Genomic DNA, 16,972 nt, shown 5'->3' on the forward strand with positions numbered 1-16,972 from the left:
GGCAACTTGACCTGCCGTCACTTAGAATTTCTATGGTGAATCTGATGGGGTGCATTGAAATCGGAATTAGCAATACGGTGGTACTTTTAAAAATCAATCATAACTGATTCACATAAAGTATGATCTCAAAGGGAATAAATTGGGCTACACACTAATCGCGTACGAGATTACAATGCATCTCTTCGTTTTCTATCTCTGGAATTTTGATATAGGGTTATACAGTAGTACTGTATTTTCTTTCAAAAGGCCTTTTCCGGGTTACAGGTCACGTGACGCCACCTCGGCCGGTCCACAAGAGGGCGCGCACAAGGGAGGCGTTTCCTTGACGGTCTAGGAACAAAAATGGCCAGTCATCGCGTGCTTTTCGCCTCTCATTCAAAATCGGCGGCGACCACGGCCAATCAGAGACAAGCTTTGCCCTTTCGTCCTTAGGATCGACGTTTCTAACAGCCAGTAGCGAACAGATGGGCCTGGCGGCCGTGGGCGTGAACAAAGCCAGAGTCGGCTAGTGATGGCGGAACGAGGCGGTGGAGGAGGAGGTAGTAGCGGCGGTCCTGGCGGTGGTGGCGAAGGAGATGCCAGCGCAGCAGAACGGTACAATAATGAAATGAGGTAAGGACAAATCTCCCATTTGAATCACTTCGCTCAGAACACCGGGAAGGTATTGGGGGTGGGTGGGAACAAGCGGTCACCCGGCAGCACGAGGCCCTTACGACCGCGCAGTTGCGCGCGCCTGCGCACACGGCGCGCCGAAACCTCGAGCGTCCTTCGACTTCACTGTTTCCTCAGTGGTTCATTACCCCCCCCCCCTTCACTTTCGGCGCGAGGCGGAAGCGACCGTTCAGCTACAGCCGCCGCCCGCCCCTCTTCTGTCTTCGCTTCAGCTCCAGTGAGAGGATTTCCTCCGTTTTGCTCTCCCGGGCGGGACCTGTTTTCTTTCCCCGTCGCTCCCGAAAGGGTATCGTTTGGGTGTGGGTTCTTTTTTTGTTGTTTTTTGTTTCTAACGGCTATTTGGTGTCTTGGGAGGAAGAGAAACTGCTGCGGGGACGGAGCGTTTGCTCTCCTCAGGGCTGGATTCCCGTGGGGAGGGGTGTCTGTGAAGGGGGGGAGGCGTTGCTTCTGGGCGCGAGGACCTCGTCAAGCAACGGGGACGGGGTGGGGGTGGAGCGAGATCTTGCTCTATCTTCTGGTTGAAGCCTCGGCACATGGCTTCGCATTAGGTATATTGAGGTGGTGGGCTCAGCTTAGAAGTCTTGACGCAAACTTTTCCCGAAGTCTTTGGAACCGCAGACTACGGACTGGATCCGGGGTCAATCAGCAAAAGGAGGCAGCGGGACGTTGCTATGGATGAAGATTGCACATGAAGATGGCGATTATAGACGATCAGGGGTCGTCTGTGTCGAACGGTAGTAGTAGATCGCACCTCCGTCTGAGGATCTTTCCCAGATTAATCCTCCTAACAAGGATTCTTTCTGCGATCCCGTCAAGTAGCTAAAAAGCACGTTGTAAATGCGATCTAGATAGGTGGATTTGTGGACATGCTGGACCCGCAGGGGTAGGCAAAGTTGGCTCTTCTATGACTTGTGGACTTCAACTCCCAGAATTCCTGAGCCAATCATAACTAAGGAATACTGGGAGTTGAAGTTCACATGTCATAGAAGCGCCAACTTTGCCTACCCCTATGCTGGGGAAAGCTGCAGCTTTTCCACATGTGACTGTAGAGCAAAATAGGGTTATCCAGTTATAGCAGATAGCAGTAGCACTTACATACCGCTTTACAGTGCTTTACAGCCCTCTCTAAGGCTTACAGAGTCAGCATATTACCCCCAACAATCTGGGTCCTCATTTTACTCACCTTAGAAGGCTGAGTCAACCTTGAGTCTGGTGAGATTTGAACTGGTCAGCAGTCAGCAGAAGCAGCTTTCAGTACTGCACTCTAACCACTAGGCCACCAAGTCTCATAATTATAAGTTATAGGGTGTCTGATAAGGTAACATTAGAAATTAGAAAATATTACTAAAGCTCCCTTTATTAAAATGAATGTATGGTTTCTATTAGAAAATATTTAATTACCATATAGTAAATTTATTTATTTACTTTATTGGATTTATATGCCACCTCTCTCCGAAGACTGAGGGCGGCTTACAACATATAAAAAACAATAAAAATATCCTAAATCCAATTTTAAACTTAAAACTAACTAATCCAAAACTCGAGATCTTTAAAAATAAATGTTCTGCCAAAAAGAGCACAGTACATCATGAAACTAATGATGAAGATATTTGAATGCAGTTATTATTTGGATTGTAATAAAGTTCTTGTTTTTGTAGGACTAACATGTAGGACTATAATCATTTATTTATTGGATTTGTATGCCGCCCCTCTCCATGGACTCGGGATTATGATTAGTGTATGTGGCAAAAAAGGCGATCCAGAGTTTTATCAGGATACTTAGAGAATCGTCCCTTTTCCGAAAAACTCCCCACCCATAATTTTATTAAAATTATATTTAAATCTTAACTCCCAGGATGTCTTTCCTACAATGTAAGTGATTCTGGCTTTTCCCCCCCTTAGTGGGTCCTTCAGGATTGGGCGGCATAGAAGTTGAATAAAATAAAAAACAATAAATAAATAAGACAGTTCAACAAATCATGTGACTTATAACAGCCATTTTGGCCATTATTCCAGAAATCTTTGTGAGTGACAAGTGAACAGTTACCATTTTAAATAGTATCCATGGAGATTTAATAATGATGAAAACTGCATCTGAAAACTGCATCAGAGTGGAAAAATGAAAAAGTGAAAATAAATATAGCTGGAATTGCCCCTTTTATGATTAATCTAGCCTTATCAGTCTGTGGTGGCTACAAATCAGTTTATATCAAAGTAATACAATGTTTTGAATCTGGATGACAAGATAACTGGTTAAGATATGTTACCCAACAGCAAATCATAAATAAAAAGTTTGTCCAAGCCTTTAACTTAAAAATGTATTCTCAAAATAAATTGGTATAAAATCTTACACTTAAAATTAATTAATTAATTTTAATTTTATATGCCACCCAACTCCCTAAGGACTCTGGGTGGCTTACAACAAAAGGAAACAACATTTAAAAGAATGATTTAAAATATATTTTTTTAAAGCCCTAATAAAATCATACATATTTCTCATGGCCGGATCTAGATCATACCTCATTTGATCAATAGCCCCAGGACTGCTGGAAAAGCCAGGTCTTTACAGCTTTCTGGAAGGCCAGTAGGATGGGGATGGTACAGTTCTCCTGAGGCAGCTGGTTCCAGAGAGCCGGAACCGCCACAGAGAAGGCCTTCCCTGCAGCCCTGCCGGTTGACATTGTTTGGTTGACGGGACCTAGAGAAGGCCACACCTGTGGGCCCTTATTAGTCGCTTGGAGCTGTTTGGTAGGAGGTGGTCCCAAAGATGAATGCAGCCTTAGGTTTTATAGTAGCAGACTGCAGTTACCCAGGTTTGCATATTTATTTTTTATTAATTGGACTTCCATGCCGCCCCGAAGTATTTCTATAGTATATATTTTACAACTCTGCATATAGTATTTGGGATTAGTAAACAATAGTGTTCTTTTTTAAAAAACTTATTTTTCCACCATCTTTACATAAACATCCAGACATATACCATAATATCAAAACATAATTACTGTATACATTTCTGTCCAAAATGCCATAAACAAATATCCTAAATTTGCAACTTTTGTACTTTTATTTTCCATCTGTTTTCTTTCTTTATTTCATACTACTCCCTTCCCTCTATCTCCCTCTCTTCCTTCTACCTTCTTTCTCCCTCTTTTCCTCTTTTCCACTTCTATCCTCCCTCTCTTCCCTTCCTTTCTACTTCCTCTTCCTTCCTCTTATCCTTCCCTGAGTACCTCTGATCCATTTTATAGTTAACAGATGAGGAATTCAAAACCCTAACTTCATACCAACATCAGTGCTACTTTTAAACTTATATCTTTTCCCTGATCCATATTATATATATTGTTATGCTCAATATATATATATTTCTAGGTTTATCTACTGTTTATCTGTTTATCTGCTTCCTTACTTTCTATTTTTGTTGCCTATGATCTACCACCTTTCATTTTTAATTTTCTTCCAAATCTTATTGCTATCTCTTATTTTCCAGACATATTCATTATCTCTTGTACCTCTTAATTTTAGGCCGTACTTCTCCCTTACCTCAATTTATATCTTTATTCAGCATTTTTTCTATCATTTCTGAATGCCCTAAATTTCTGATCTCTTTCCCCATGTCATATCTCTTATCTCTTTTCCCATCTCTCAGCTCTTATAACATTCCAACTATTTCAGTAATTATTTAAATCCTTTTCAACATTGAATCAATTTTATAAATTATTCAAATCTTTTATAAAAACAAATCTTATAAAGAAAAGTAGTAGTAATTCAAATTTTATAACCAAATTTTATAACCTAGTTGACAGACTATAGTTAAATTTATTTCTCTTCTTTTCTTTATTCTTTCTTGTTTCATCAAATTTAAAATTCAAATTTAATTCATACCATCATGTACCAATCCAATAGAATTATTAACTTATAAAAAACCTTTTCACAAGATAATTTTGGTGATTTAACACAATTAAATATAAAATACTGTAATTATTTTTAAAAATTCCTTTGCATTGGCCTTCCCCTTTTTTATCCAGTCTCTTTTGGTCTCTCAAAAATTCAACTTCTTGTAGGTTTCCCCTTCCAACCCCCTCACTTAACTTTTTCTTTTTCTTTCTTTTATTTTTATACCAATAACTGTTCCAAATTCCCTTTCTTCCTTTAATTGTATTACTGTATTTATTTAAGTCTGCTCTCAATTCTTCCTAGTCACTTCTCCCAATTATCCCCCCCTCATTATTTAATTGCTTCTCCTGATACCAATACTCCCCTCATACTCTTTTCACTGTACTTTATCACTGTAAATCCCAGTGTAATCATCAATCTGTTTTTTTTAATTTTCATTCCCTTTTTCTTCATTTTCTTTATTTTCTTTTTCCACCATTTTAAATTCTAAATGTTCTTCATGATCCAGCTTCATTTCTATTTTCTTTTCATCTCTAATTTCTAAAAGGTAAGTTTTTATATCTTCATAGATGTATTTTAAAATCCCAGTCAATTCTTCATAGATACACACCTCCATCTTCTCAAGTTCACATTTCACAAAGTTCATAGAGGTTTTTTTACTTGCATCTTAAATTTATATAATCTCTTTGAATTTCAGTCCAATCCAGTTCAAAATCCTCTTCTCTTCTATCACCCAAACAGTGCAATATCTAACACACTAGCACAACACACATTGCTTTCAAGTCCTTTCGAGTTCCTAGTTATCTTCTTATGGGCAAGGTGAGTCTCCAGCTTGTCACCCAGGCAATCCACGATCTCTCCATTTCAATAGTTCTGGTCGTGGCCATTTTAGCTAATGGCAACAGAGTTGTCTTCCAAAGCTGCTGGCTGAGAGGCTGGTGCCTGCTCCTGGGGGGCGGGGTTTAAAGCCCCCCGACCCCCAACTGGTGTCTCTCTTCTTCAACACCCTTCCAGGGTGTATCTGGACTGGTTCCAATCTGGTTCCAGGTTGCCAAACAGCTGGGATTTGGGGTTTCTTGCAGAGCGTGGAAGACATCCATAGTGCTGCGACATTGACCACGCCCCCTCTCTACAATAGTGTTCTTACAGGTAATTCTCAACTTACTGTTTGGAGCAGAATTTCCATTATAGTTTGTTGCAGTTGAGAGTCAAGTTGGATCCAATTTTATGATAATTTTTACAGAGTCATTAAGCAAATCCCAACAATTAAACAAATCCAGGCTTTCTTAAAAATTGGGGTTTCTGGCAAAAAAGTACAAATTGCAACTGCATGACTGCAAGACACTGCATCCAGTTGTAAATGTAAGCTGATTGCCTCATGTCTGGATCATAATCATGATCATGAGATGCTGAGACAGTCATACATGCAGATTATAAAAGAAAGTAAATCACTTTTCTAAGGACACCATGACTTCATTTATTGGATTTATTTCATTTATTGGATTTATATGCCGCCCCTCTCCGAAAACAGAACAGTTGTTAAATGAATAGTTGTAAGACAACAACTACCTGTATTAAACACCACAAATTAGGGGGGGGGGGGGGAATTAGCCTATGCAGGCAAGCCAGCTGTGGTAGATCTTGTTCATTATTACATCATATCATATAGCACCATGCATGCAATATTGTATCTAATATTTAAAAGCCATCAATATAAGATACAGTTAGTTTACACTATTTGTCTTAATGCCAGAATTTGAGCTGTAGTTATGTCCATTGAACAGTGGAGATTTTGGTGGAGAAAGGTAATGGAGGGTTTTATTTTGTGAAAGCATTCTAGTCTTTGGGGTTACACTTTCTTTCCCTTCTGAGCCTGAAGATGTTTTCCTAAATGCCTACTATGAACCAAACTGAAAATATGTGTAAACATAGAAAATAATAAGACATATACTGTTGAAACTGTCATGTCATTCCTCTGTCCATATTCCCCCCCCCCTCCGATTATTGATTTAGAGGAAGTTGCAAAACATGCTTGCTTCACTAGTCCACTTACTTAACTGGTCATCTCCAGTTTGTATAAAATTGGTAGTTATGAGAATATTTACTTTTATGATTGTAGATGCATTTACTCTTTGTAAGAGTTAGCAAATTGTACTTACCTATAAGCAAATAATTAAATACTTCAAAAGGAGATCTAATGAGACATTTGGATGACATGTGGACGGTTTAGGTCAGCATGGTTGATACTTTAAAAATGCCACAAGCCAGATGTTGCGCTGTTTCTCATTTTTATTTTCTCTTTCCAGCTATAATTTATGGCCTTGAAGTTTAAATAGGTAAACGTGATCACACTGGCTTCATTAATGTTAAAAATATAATAAAATGTTTACATGTTTTTCTTTCATGTCAAATTATGAATTTACTATTAACATCTTAAGTATATGAATTTGGACAAATTTGAAATGAGAAGTCATTAAATATGTGTCGTTATTTTCTACCTTACAACCTTTGTTTTCAATTTTGAAAAAAATTGAACACACACAGACACGTTTACTAAGGTATAATTGTAGAAGGCTAGGTTTAATATACTGTACTCAAATTCTTCTCTAATGTGAAAATAATGTAGATATTCTCATTCAGCCATGTTTTGCCCAACCATTCTTGTTATGATATTGTTGGGTGTCTTGGTATTATGAGAATCGATTTCAAAATCATAGATACCTTTACGAGGGATGTAAGATTGTTATCTCATGTCTGAGAAACTTTGATATTAGGAGGGATTCTTGTGTAGTAACTTTTCTAGACAGCATTCTAATTCCTGCCTAGCTACTGGTTCATATTAATTTAAAAGTTGAAAACAAAACTTCCTGAAAAGTTTGGAGTCTCAATATTATTTGTGAGAATAACTGTGAGTTTATTTCATCACATGTGTAACATGTTCAATTTATACATGTTCAATTTATACATGGTATGCTTGTGTGTGTGGCTGTTAGTATATGGGGTTCTTTTATATCTTTAAATATTTTAAAGTTATTTGGATTATTTATGATTTGTTCTATCTTCTTGTGAGCCGCCCCGAGTCTTTGGAGAGGGGCGGCATACAAATCTAAATAATAAATAATAAATAAATAAATAAACAGCAATTGATGATGAACAAGTTTTTGTTCTTTTGGTTTTACTGACAGAATGGCTCAACAACAAGCACTGAGATTTCGTGGTCCGGCTCCTCCCCCAAACACTGTTATGAGAGGCCCACCACCTCTTATGCGTCCTCCACCACCTTTTGGTATGATGAGAGGCCCACCTCCACCCCCTCGACCTCCTTTTGGACGTCCTCCATTTGATCCAAATATGCCTCCGATGCCACCACCTGGAGGAATTCCTCCTCCTATGGGACCTCCACATCTACAGGTAAAAGGTTTATGGGGTTTATTGCTCAATTGTTTGTAATGTGTCATTATTCTGTCTGCTGAAAAGTCTGTAATACAGTGATCCCCCGGGTATCCCGATCCCGATCATTGCAAACGGGCTAAATCGCGATTTTTCAACCCGGAAGTCAAAACACCATCTGCGCATGCGCGCCCTTTTTTTCTATGGGCACGCATGCGTAGATGGCGCCGGGCAGATCAGCTGCTGGGCGGCTTCCCTGGGTCTTCCCCCTCTTGCTGGCGGGAGGGCGAGCGGCGGGCATCAGCGAGGAGTTTCCCCACCGCCCACGCAAACTCCTCACTGCCGCTCACCCGCCCTTCGCCCGCCCACGCCGTTCGCTCGCGCTGCTTTCCAGCTGAGTCCTGAAGCGAATTGGCTTCAGGACTCAGCTGGGAAGCGGCGCGAGCGAACGGCTTGTCCGCCGCCTGCCTGCCCGTGCGCCCGCGGCTCGCCCGCGGCTCGCCCGCCCACGCCGTTCGCTCGCACCGCTTCCCAGCTGAGTCCTGAAGCGAATTGGCTTCAGGACTCAGCTGGGAAGCGGCGCGAGCGAGCGGCGTGGGCGGGCGAAGGGCGGGCGAGCGGCAGCGAGGAGTTTGCGTGGGCGGTGGGGAAACCCCAGCGCCGCTTCCCAGCTGAGTCCCCTTCCCAGGAACCCCAATCTTCGGCTCCTCGCTAGTGCTGCGGAAGTAAAAACACCATCTGCGCATGCGCAGATGGTGTTTTTACTTCCGCAGCGCTACTTCGCGAAAACCCGATCATTGCTAGGGGTCCTGGAACGGAACCCTCGCAATGATCGGGGGATCACTGTATATTTACAGTGAAAGGCATTTCTAAACTGCAGACTTTGTTATTATTGAGTTCCAATTTTGTCTGCTATTCGTGGATATGTTACAAGGTTTCATGTTGGTCACTGTTGAAACAGGGAACATAAGATGTTGGCTGTCCCCGCCTTTTTTAAAAATTTCAGCTTGCTAACTGAGGAAGAAAATTGACATGGCAGTAATAGTCTTTTCCTTTTCCAAAGGCTTCACCCAAAACATCCTGTGGACTGCTTCTTTGCCAACACTGGTTCTCTACATATGCATATGCACCAAGACAGATTCCTTGTATCACCCTTGGCCAATAAAATAATTCTATCTTTTGTCTATCTTCTACTGGTCTTGCCTCTGCACTGGGTCCCTGCAGGGTTTGGCCTTCCTCTCCATGACCCCACTACACACTTTTATTTTGAAGATCTCTGGAAGTCTGGACTTCATTTTAGGGAATGAGGGCTGTCCATTTTATCTCAGTATGCATGGGTTGTCTATCCACATCTGGAAGTGGTCCCATTTCAACATGGCCACAATTCCTTGCGGCAGTGATGAAATTGCGGCTACTTCCAGGTTGCAGTTGCACAACCCAGCAATGTAACAGTCCTTTGGAGCATTTCACAATGCTGCATATACCACGTTAAGGATTCAAAAAGGATCGCTTTGTTGCTGGGCCAACCCCAGGAGTGGCAGCCATTTTCTGAGCAAATACACTTCCATGCAGCTGCTTGGAAAATGACAGCTGCTTTCAGGTTTGCATCACGTGACCCAGCAATCAAGCAGCTTGCTATGTTTCCCTAACCCAAGCTTTGGATATCTTTAAATGTTAAGTGAGGGGGAAGTGGGAGTGGGAAGGACCAATGCCTGTGGGACTTGAAGGAAGGGATATGTGGGAGGAGGGGGCTATAGCATCTCCCTGGTTGGTCCTAAGGGTAAATGACCATGGGTGCTACAGTGATCAAAACTTCAGCAGCAGCCCATAAGCAACTTTTGAAGAGGTCCACAATAACATCAACTAGTTAAGCAACTAGTCGTAAGAGCTATCTGTGCCAACTAGGTTTTCTTCATTCAGGAGTGTGCTTTTAAGGCCTGCTACCCGAACCTTGCTTTAATTTTTGATTCATTCTTATCAGCTTATCAACTCTTTTGTTTCAATGAAATGTCATTTTCCATATCTGCTAGAGATATAGGAAACCCATTTTCCAGGCTGACTTGTCCCTCACAAATGCTTAATTGTTCCCTCTGAACTTTTACAGTGTTTATTATTGTATGATATCAGTGAGCTTGGTCAGTGCCAGAGAACTTAACAATATAATTTTGGGGTAATTAACATGTGCACAGAGTACCGTATATACTCGTGTATAAGCCGACCCGAGTATAAGCCGAGGCACCAGTTTTGCCACAAAAAAACTGGGAAAACTTATTGACCCGAGTATAAGCCGAGGTTAGAAAATGCAGTGGCTACTGGTAACTTATAAAAATGGAAACCAATAAAATTACATTAATTGAAATATCAGAAGATTACATGTTTTAGAATATTTATTTTAAAGAAAACCAGTAAACTAGCTCTGTAAATTTAAAACAGGATTCCTTCTCATCATCTCATCATTAATTGGATTTACATTATTGTTCTGTTTTTATATATGCTGTGAGCCACCCTGAGTCCTTGGAGAGGGGCAGCATACAGATCCAGTTAATTAAATAAATAAATAAATAAATAAATCTGTATATCCAAACAGCTTCAGCATTAGCTGCTGTGAGGTTATCAGCATAGAAAACCAGGTAGGTAGGTAGATGATAGGTAGGTAGGTAGATAGACAGACAGACAGACAGACAGACTAGTGAGACAAGCAAAACTTGCAAAACAGACAGCTCTTGTGGTTTTGTATCCTAAATATGCAGGTCCTATTAAGAATCAAACTTGCTCTCAAACCCACTTTATAAAAGGCAACTTTTAAAGATCCACAAACACACTTTAGGAATTCCTGTCTAGCTCTTGCCTTATTAGTTCCTATCCAAGCAAGGTTAGCAACTACCACAAAATACCATTTTTAAAACAGTTTAAATCCTTTCAAAGGAGGGGGAGGAGAATCTGACAGCAGGGGGCCTTTTTAATCCAACTAAGGGCAATGCAGAGAGAGCAAGGAATAGTTACTGTAAACCTGTTGACAAATACACACAGGGAGTAAAAAAAAAAAGCCTCCGGGTTTCAGCAAGAGGTAGCTGGCTTTTTTCACGGTGGGGGGGAGAGGGGGCATACACACACACACACACACACACACACACATTGCTTTCCATTGCTTTTTTCCCCTCTCGGTTGGAGCACATGGCTGGCTCCTTTGCTTGAGCCAGGAAGAGGAAGAACCAGCCCCTCCCACAGCTCCTATGGCTAGTGAGAGGGGGGGAAAGCTGGTGCCTCCTCGCTCTGGCTCAAGCAATGGCGCCCTCTTGTGGTGACTTTGTCAATGACCCGAGTATAAGCCGAGGTTGTGTTTTTCAGCCCATTTTTTGGACTGAAAAACTCGGCTTATACTCGAGTATATACGGTAACTGGATTATTTGAAAATAACTATATCAAGTTCTTGCGCAGTTATGAGATTTCTTTCATGAAGAGGCTTGCCAGACATCCACATTGGTTTGATGTAATGAAGGTCTTACACATTTCCCAGCAATTTTAGTTCTATGTCTTAGCAGAATGTTAAATTGGGATGATTAACTTTTCTTTAGGTTAAAGCTCTTCTAATTTTATTCATTTGTACAATTTGTTTATCACTTCAATCTTGACAGTCTCTAAGTAGTTTACAAATATACTGCTCAAAAAAATAAGGGAACACACAAATAACACATCCTAGATCTGAATGAATGAAATATTCTCATTGAATACTTTGTTCTGTACAAAGTTGAATGTGCACAACAGCATGTGAAATTGATTGTCAATCAGTGTTGCTTCCTAAGTGGACAGTTTGATTTCACAGACGTTTGATTTACTTGTACTGTAGTTATATTTTGTTGTTTAAATGTTCCTTTTATTTTTTGAGCAGTGTATATTCAAATGTGAATGAAGTGAAATTATATTTTAAGCTGTCTCCTGGGGATTTTAAGGTGGTTCAGGAGTTCATGGCTTCTACCGTGTTTCCCCGATAGTAAGACACCCCCGATTGTAAGACGTATCGGGGGTTTCAGGGGGGTCGGCTAATATAAGCCGTACCCCGAAAGTAAGACATATGTCTTACTTTCAGGGAAACACGGGGGTACAGTAGAACCTCGACATACGTCCCGTCCCGCCGTCGTCCCGCCGCCGCCTGCAAGCGCTTTGCCAGGCGGCTCTCCCCGCTCTGTGCCTCCTTTATCTCTGGGTCTGCGGAGGGAGGGAGGGTTCCGGCCTTCCGAAGCGGCGCTGGGCGAAAGGGGGCGGGCGGGCAGCGGCGGAAGGTGAGAGGTGCCTCTTCGATATGCTGGAGAGCCGGAGAAGGGGGCGTCCGGACCCCCCCAGCAGAAGCCAAGGGGGGGGTCCTTTCAAGCGGCGCTGGGCGAAAGAGGGCGGGCCGCCAGCAGCAGAAGGCGAGAGGTGCCTCCTTCTCCGGCTCTCCAGATCGAGCGCGCAAAGAGGCACCTCTCACCTTCCGCTGCTGCTGGCCGCCCTCTTTCGCCCAACGTCGCTTCGGAAGCCGCCGAACGCCGTCAGGGGGGCGCTTGGCGACTGCCTCTCCGCTCGCCAAGTGCCGCGGAGAAGTGCCGCTCACCAAGCGCCCCCCTGACGGCGTTTGGCGGCTTCCGAAGCGACGCTGGGCGAAAGAGGGCGGCCAGCAGCAGAAGGCGAGAGGTGCCTCCTTCTCCGGCTCTCCGGCAAATCGAGCACGCGAAGAGGCACCTCTCACCTTCCGCCGCAGTTGGCCGCCCTCTTTCGCCCAGCGTCGCTTCGGAAGCCGCCGAACGCCGTCAGCAGCACTTCTCCTGACGGCGTTCGGCGGCTTCCGAAGCACTTCGCCCTTCCCCAAGCCCCGCCTGGCAGTCGGGAAAAGCCTGAACTTGAACCGGCGAGGCCAAAAGACACCCCACCTTGCAGAAGAGAGGCGGCAGGTCTCTCCGGCGACGCGCTCCCGCTCCGTGACGGGCGGTCGAGGGGGCTTTAGAGGGCCGCAGCCCGGGAGGAAGCGGCCCCCCGAGCCGCTCTCGCAGATCCAGCCGGCCCTCGCGGGCAGGAAGTGGCTCGCAAGCGTTAGTTAAGGCAAAAGTCAGGCCGGGGAAATGAAGCGAGAGAAGCGGGAGCGCGCGCGACCACCGTTCCTGAGGGGAGGCTCTCGCTGCGATAGGCCCTTTTCTCCGAGGCTGCCAAGAGCGGCGGCCTTTCCAAGCACAGCTCGGGTTTTAAGAGTCGGCGCCGGGCGAGCAGCCAGCTGGCCCATCTTGACTGGGATTTTTTTTTGGGGAGGGGGGGGAAGAAGGAGGCACCTCTCGCCTTCTGCTGCTGGCCGCCCTCTTTCACCCAGCGTCGCTTTGGAAGCAACATTTGGATCAGACGGAGGCGGCGGTGACGTATGGAGGGGGGGCGGCGGGGAACAAGCAGCGAAGCAGCCCGGCGAAGGCTTCTCCTGCCGAAAGGCGCCCGCCAGAGACCGGTAAGCTTAGGTGATGCCGGGTGGGCGGACACGTGTCAAGGCCGACGTGTGCACCGGACGCGGCTGCCACGTCATGGCGGGGCCCGGACGGGGCGGGCAGGCGGGGATGCGGATGTGTCTCCGTGTGTTTGTGTGTGGGGGGGGGAGGGTGCTTCGGGCTTTTTGTCCCCCCCGGTGGGTAAAAATGAAGACCCAGATTTTTCAAAAAGATTTTTTAAAATACTACTTTTTACCGGACACGGGTTCAGGTAGGTGGGTTGGCCGGGTGGGTCTTATTTTTTCCAATATAAGACATACCCCGAAAGTAAGACGTAGTGGGGCTTTTGGGGGTAAAAAGAAAGTAAGACACTGTCTTACTTTCGGGGAAACACGGTATGTCAATTATGAACTTCCAAGTAAATGAAGGCCTGATGCATGATGGGTGGGTTGCATGCTAGGTTTTGTTTTGTTTTTGTAACATAGTCTAATTTTGGAGAGTATTGCCATCAGTCTGTTGCTATGAACAGATCACTCTCAGATTGCCCTCTGGTTTGGTAGCATCACTCCTTCCAACAACCTGCCTCAGGAGACTAAAGGATGCTGTTCAGTTCCAATGGGATGTCAGGATTTCCTCTGAGAATCTGGCAAGCAGCTTAGCTGATGACAGGGTAGTTGCTGAGGTAGGTGATGGGACTATAGACTGGATTGGTCCAATGAGGCTTCTTTCTGTGTGCAGATTTAGAGGTTTGTCTTCGGTTTCTGGGTTTCTGAGGGAAATGAAGCACCAAAAGGAATGTTTAGAACACTTTTGCAGAAGACAAACAATGAATCTATCTGAACACGTGTAACAGGCCACATTTTGGCTTACAGTAGGGCTGGAAAATGCTGTTATTTTTTCACCCTTATTGCATCTGGCAGTAACCACCTTGCAGTCCTGGTTAGGATAACCTATTGGCACCTGGAAAGCTATGGGTCCTAGGAATATCCATAGAACCACATTGAATGACATTCATGCTATCTGATTGGTTGCTCAGAGTTAGACTCTGACTGGGAAGATCCTAAGTGAGTTTTCAGTTTTGGCAATATCATCCTGGTTGAGTTTCTTTCTGCAAATAGCTTGCCTTGAGCTCCTGAATAAAAGGCAGTATATACATCAAATTAGGAAGACTTTATGAAAAATCGCTTCAGGATCTTGTACAAGCAGCCCCTTCCTGATACTGTAGTCTTAAATATAATTAATTGAACAAATTTTTACACATTGAATTGGTATGCTTTGTGTTTATTGTTAATATTTAAGGGGCGTGCATAGGTGCACCAGTGTGCCTTCGGTCCCCTGTCCAATTGTCTCTCCTTATCTCATTTATCTTTTCTTCCTTTCAAATTTGTTCTATATATTTTGTTCTATTCGTTTCTTTAGTTATATTACTACATATCTATTCTCTTCAATGTGTATTATGTATTGGACTAAATAAATAAATAAAAACAAAATAAATAAAATATAACTATAACATAATATAACAATTGTGTTTGTTTTTGGAACTGTAGTGTGCAAGTTCTACTTTCCTGTAATAAGAAATGTATTTTTGGTTCTGTGTAACTTTTTCCTCTTCCATGATAACCTTGTTTCTTTTACATGAACAAGCATATTTAACATTTCTGTAGGAAATAACATTTCTAGATTGATGTATTACTATTATTTCTATTTATAGAGACCACCGTTTATGCCTCCTCCTATGCCACCCCCTCCTGGTATGATGTTTCCTCCAGGGATGCCACCTGTGTCTGCTCCTGGAACACCAACTATGCCACCTAATGAAGAGATATGGGTCGAAAACAAAACTCCAGATGGAAAGGTAAGAGTTATACCTATTAATAATTATGACAGTAATTGTTATGTCAACAAATGAAATGGGATTTTTTTTTTTGGCATAGCCTAAACAATTTAAAACAGTGCATTCTGTTTTATATTCTAAATGTTTGAAAACAGTCATAACCAGTGTTCCCTCTAATTTTTTTGGGGGGTGGGCGGAAAAGTATAGTGTCTGAGCAGCAGTCCCTTCAGGACTGGGTGGCACAGAAATAATAAACAAATAAACAAACAAATAAATAAATAAAAAACCCATCCTGTTTTGCCTCAGAGAATTTCAAAATAAAATACTGTACTGTGTGTCTATAACAGTGAGCTCATAATAGGGCAACTCTATCAATTTCAAAATGCCACTTAAATAGTTGAGCTAGTTTCAAACTAGATTTTGATTTTCTTTCTCTCTTCCTTACTCCCATTCTTTTTCTTTCTCTTTTCCTTCCTCTCTTTTTTCTATCTTTCTCTCTCTTCCTCTCTCTCTCCTTCCCTCTCACTCTTTCCCTCTCGGCTTCTGGGCAGGTTTGGAAAACTCTGAGTTGATGATGATTTTTAAGTGAGCGATTGCTGACTGCTCAGCTTAGAGGGAACTATGGTCATAACTGAAAACCACTCTTTGTTGCTCAAAGATGTTGACTAGCATGGGTAATCAATTTTATTAAAATCATTCCAATTGGCATATTCAATTATTGTAAGTCACATTTTAAATTCTCAAAAAATATGAAAATACGTTAAACCAGATTTATTTCTTTTATTAAATTTATTTGTTGTCCATCTTAACCATTGGCCTACTCTGAGTGCTTACAACAGTAGAATATACTATATATTCATATACTTACATACAGACGGACAGACAGACATAACGTGTTTCCCAGAAAATAAGACACTGTCTTACATTTTTTTGAATCCTGAAATACGCGCTTGGCCTTATTGCCATACACTCAAAAGCTAGATTGGGCTTTTTATGAGGGGATGTCTTATTTTGAGGGGGAAACTGTGTGTGTGTGTATATGTGTGTTTAAGTATATACACACACACATACATACACGTGTGTGTGTGTGTGTAATAAATAAAAGTAAAGATTCCCCTCGCACATATGTGCTAGTCGTTCCCAACTCTAGGGGCCAATACTCATCTCTGTTTCAAAGCCGAAGAGCCAGCGCTGTCTGAATATATCTCCATGATCATGTGGCCAGCATGACTAAATGCCAAAGACGCACAGAATGCTGTTACCTTCCTACCAAAGGTGGTTTCTATTTTTTCTACTTGCATTTTTATGTCCTTTAGAACTGCTAGGTTGGCAGAAGCTGGAACAACTGACGGGAGCTCACCCCATTATGCAGCACTAGGGATTCTAACCTGAATTGCCATTCTTTCAATCAACAAGAGTCTTAGCCACCGAGCCACCATGTCCTATAGTGTAAATAGAACAATAATAAAACAACAAAAATAAATAATGAAAATACAGTAATATGATTTAAAAGATGGGCAAGGAAACAGAATGCACAAGGACGGTAAGACCGGTCCGCTATTAATAACAAATGGTATCCCCACATTGGATCCCAAATCTGCAGAGCCACATTTTCCCAACTTTTACAGAAAGACAGGTGGGTGTAGAATAGATCTCATCCTGGGGGTGAGTGAGGGGTGGGGTAGGATGTTATGTGCTACCTATATGAACCGCTATAATTTTAGTTTGAAGCTAAATT

The 16,972-nt window shown here is 42.7% G+C and overlaps 1 protein-coding gene across 12 annotated transcripts in view; it reads left to right on the plus strand.

Annotated features, from left to right (window-relative positions):
- Window positions 1-366: 366 nt before the first annotated feature.
- Window positions 367-16,972, plus strand: part of TCERG1 (transcription elongation regulator 1) — a 71,855-nt gene continuing 55,249 nt past the window's right edge. For 3 of the 12 annotated variants that reach the window (XR_011558034.1, XM_070739370.1, XM_070739371.1), the window contains exons 1-3: window positions 367-612; window positions 7,752-7,977; window positions 15,112-15,255. Coding sequence is in view for 11 of the 12 variants with exons in the window: in XM_070739370.1 (XP_070595471.1) it covers window positions 512-612; window positions 7,752-7,977; window positions 15,112-15,255 (471 nt within the window). In the remaining variant the exon portion in view is untranslated. Of the gene's footprint in view, window positions 613-824; window positions 972-5,648; window positions 5,716-7,751; window positions 7,978-15,111; window positions 15,256-16,972 lie in introns of those variants that run through there. The other 9 variants (XM_070739372.1, XM_070739373.1, XM_070739378.1 and 6 more) reach the window with 8 other exon arrangements.

Source organism: Erythrolamprus reginae, chromosome 2 (genome assembly GCF_031021105.1).
Source record: "Erythrolamprus reginae isolate rEryReg1 chromosome 2, rEryReg1.hap1, whole genome shotgun sequence".
Lineage (NCBI taxonomy): Eukaryota > Metazoa > Chordata > Lepidosauria > Squamata > Dipsadidae > Erythrolamprus > Erythrolamprus reginae.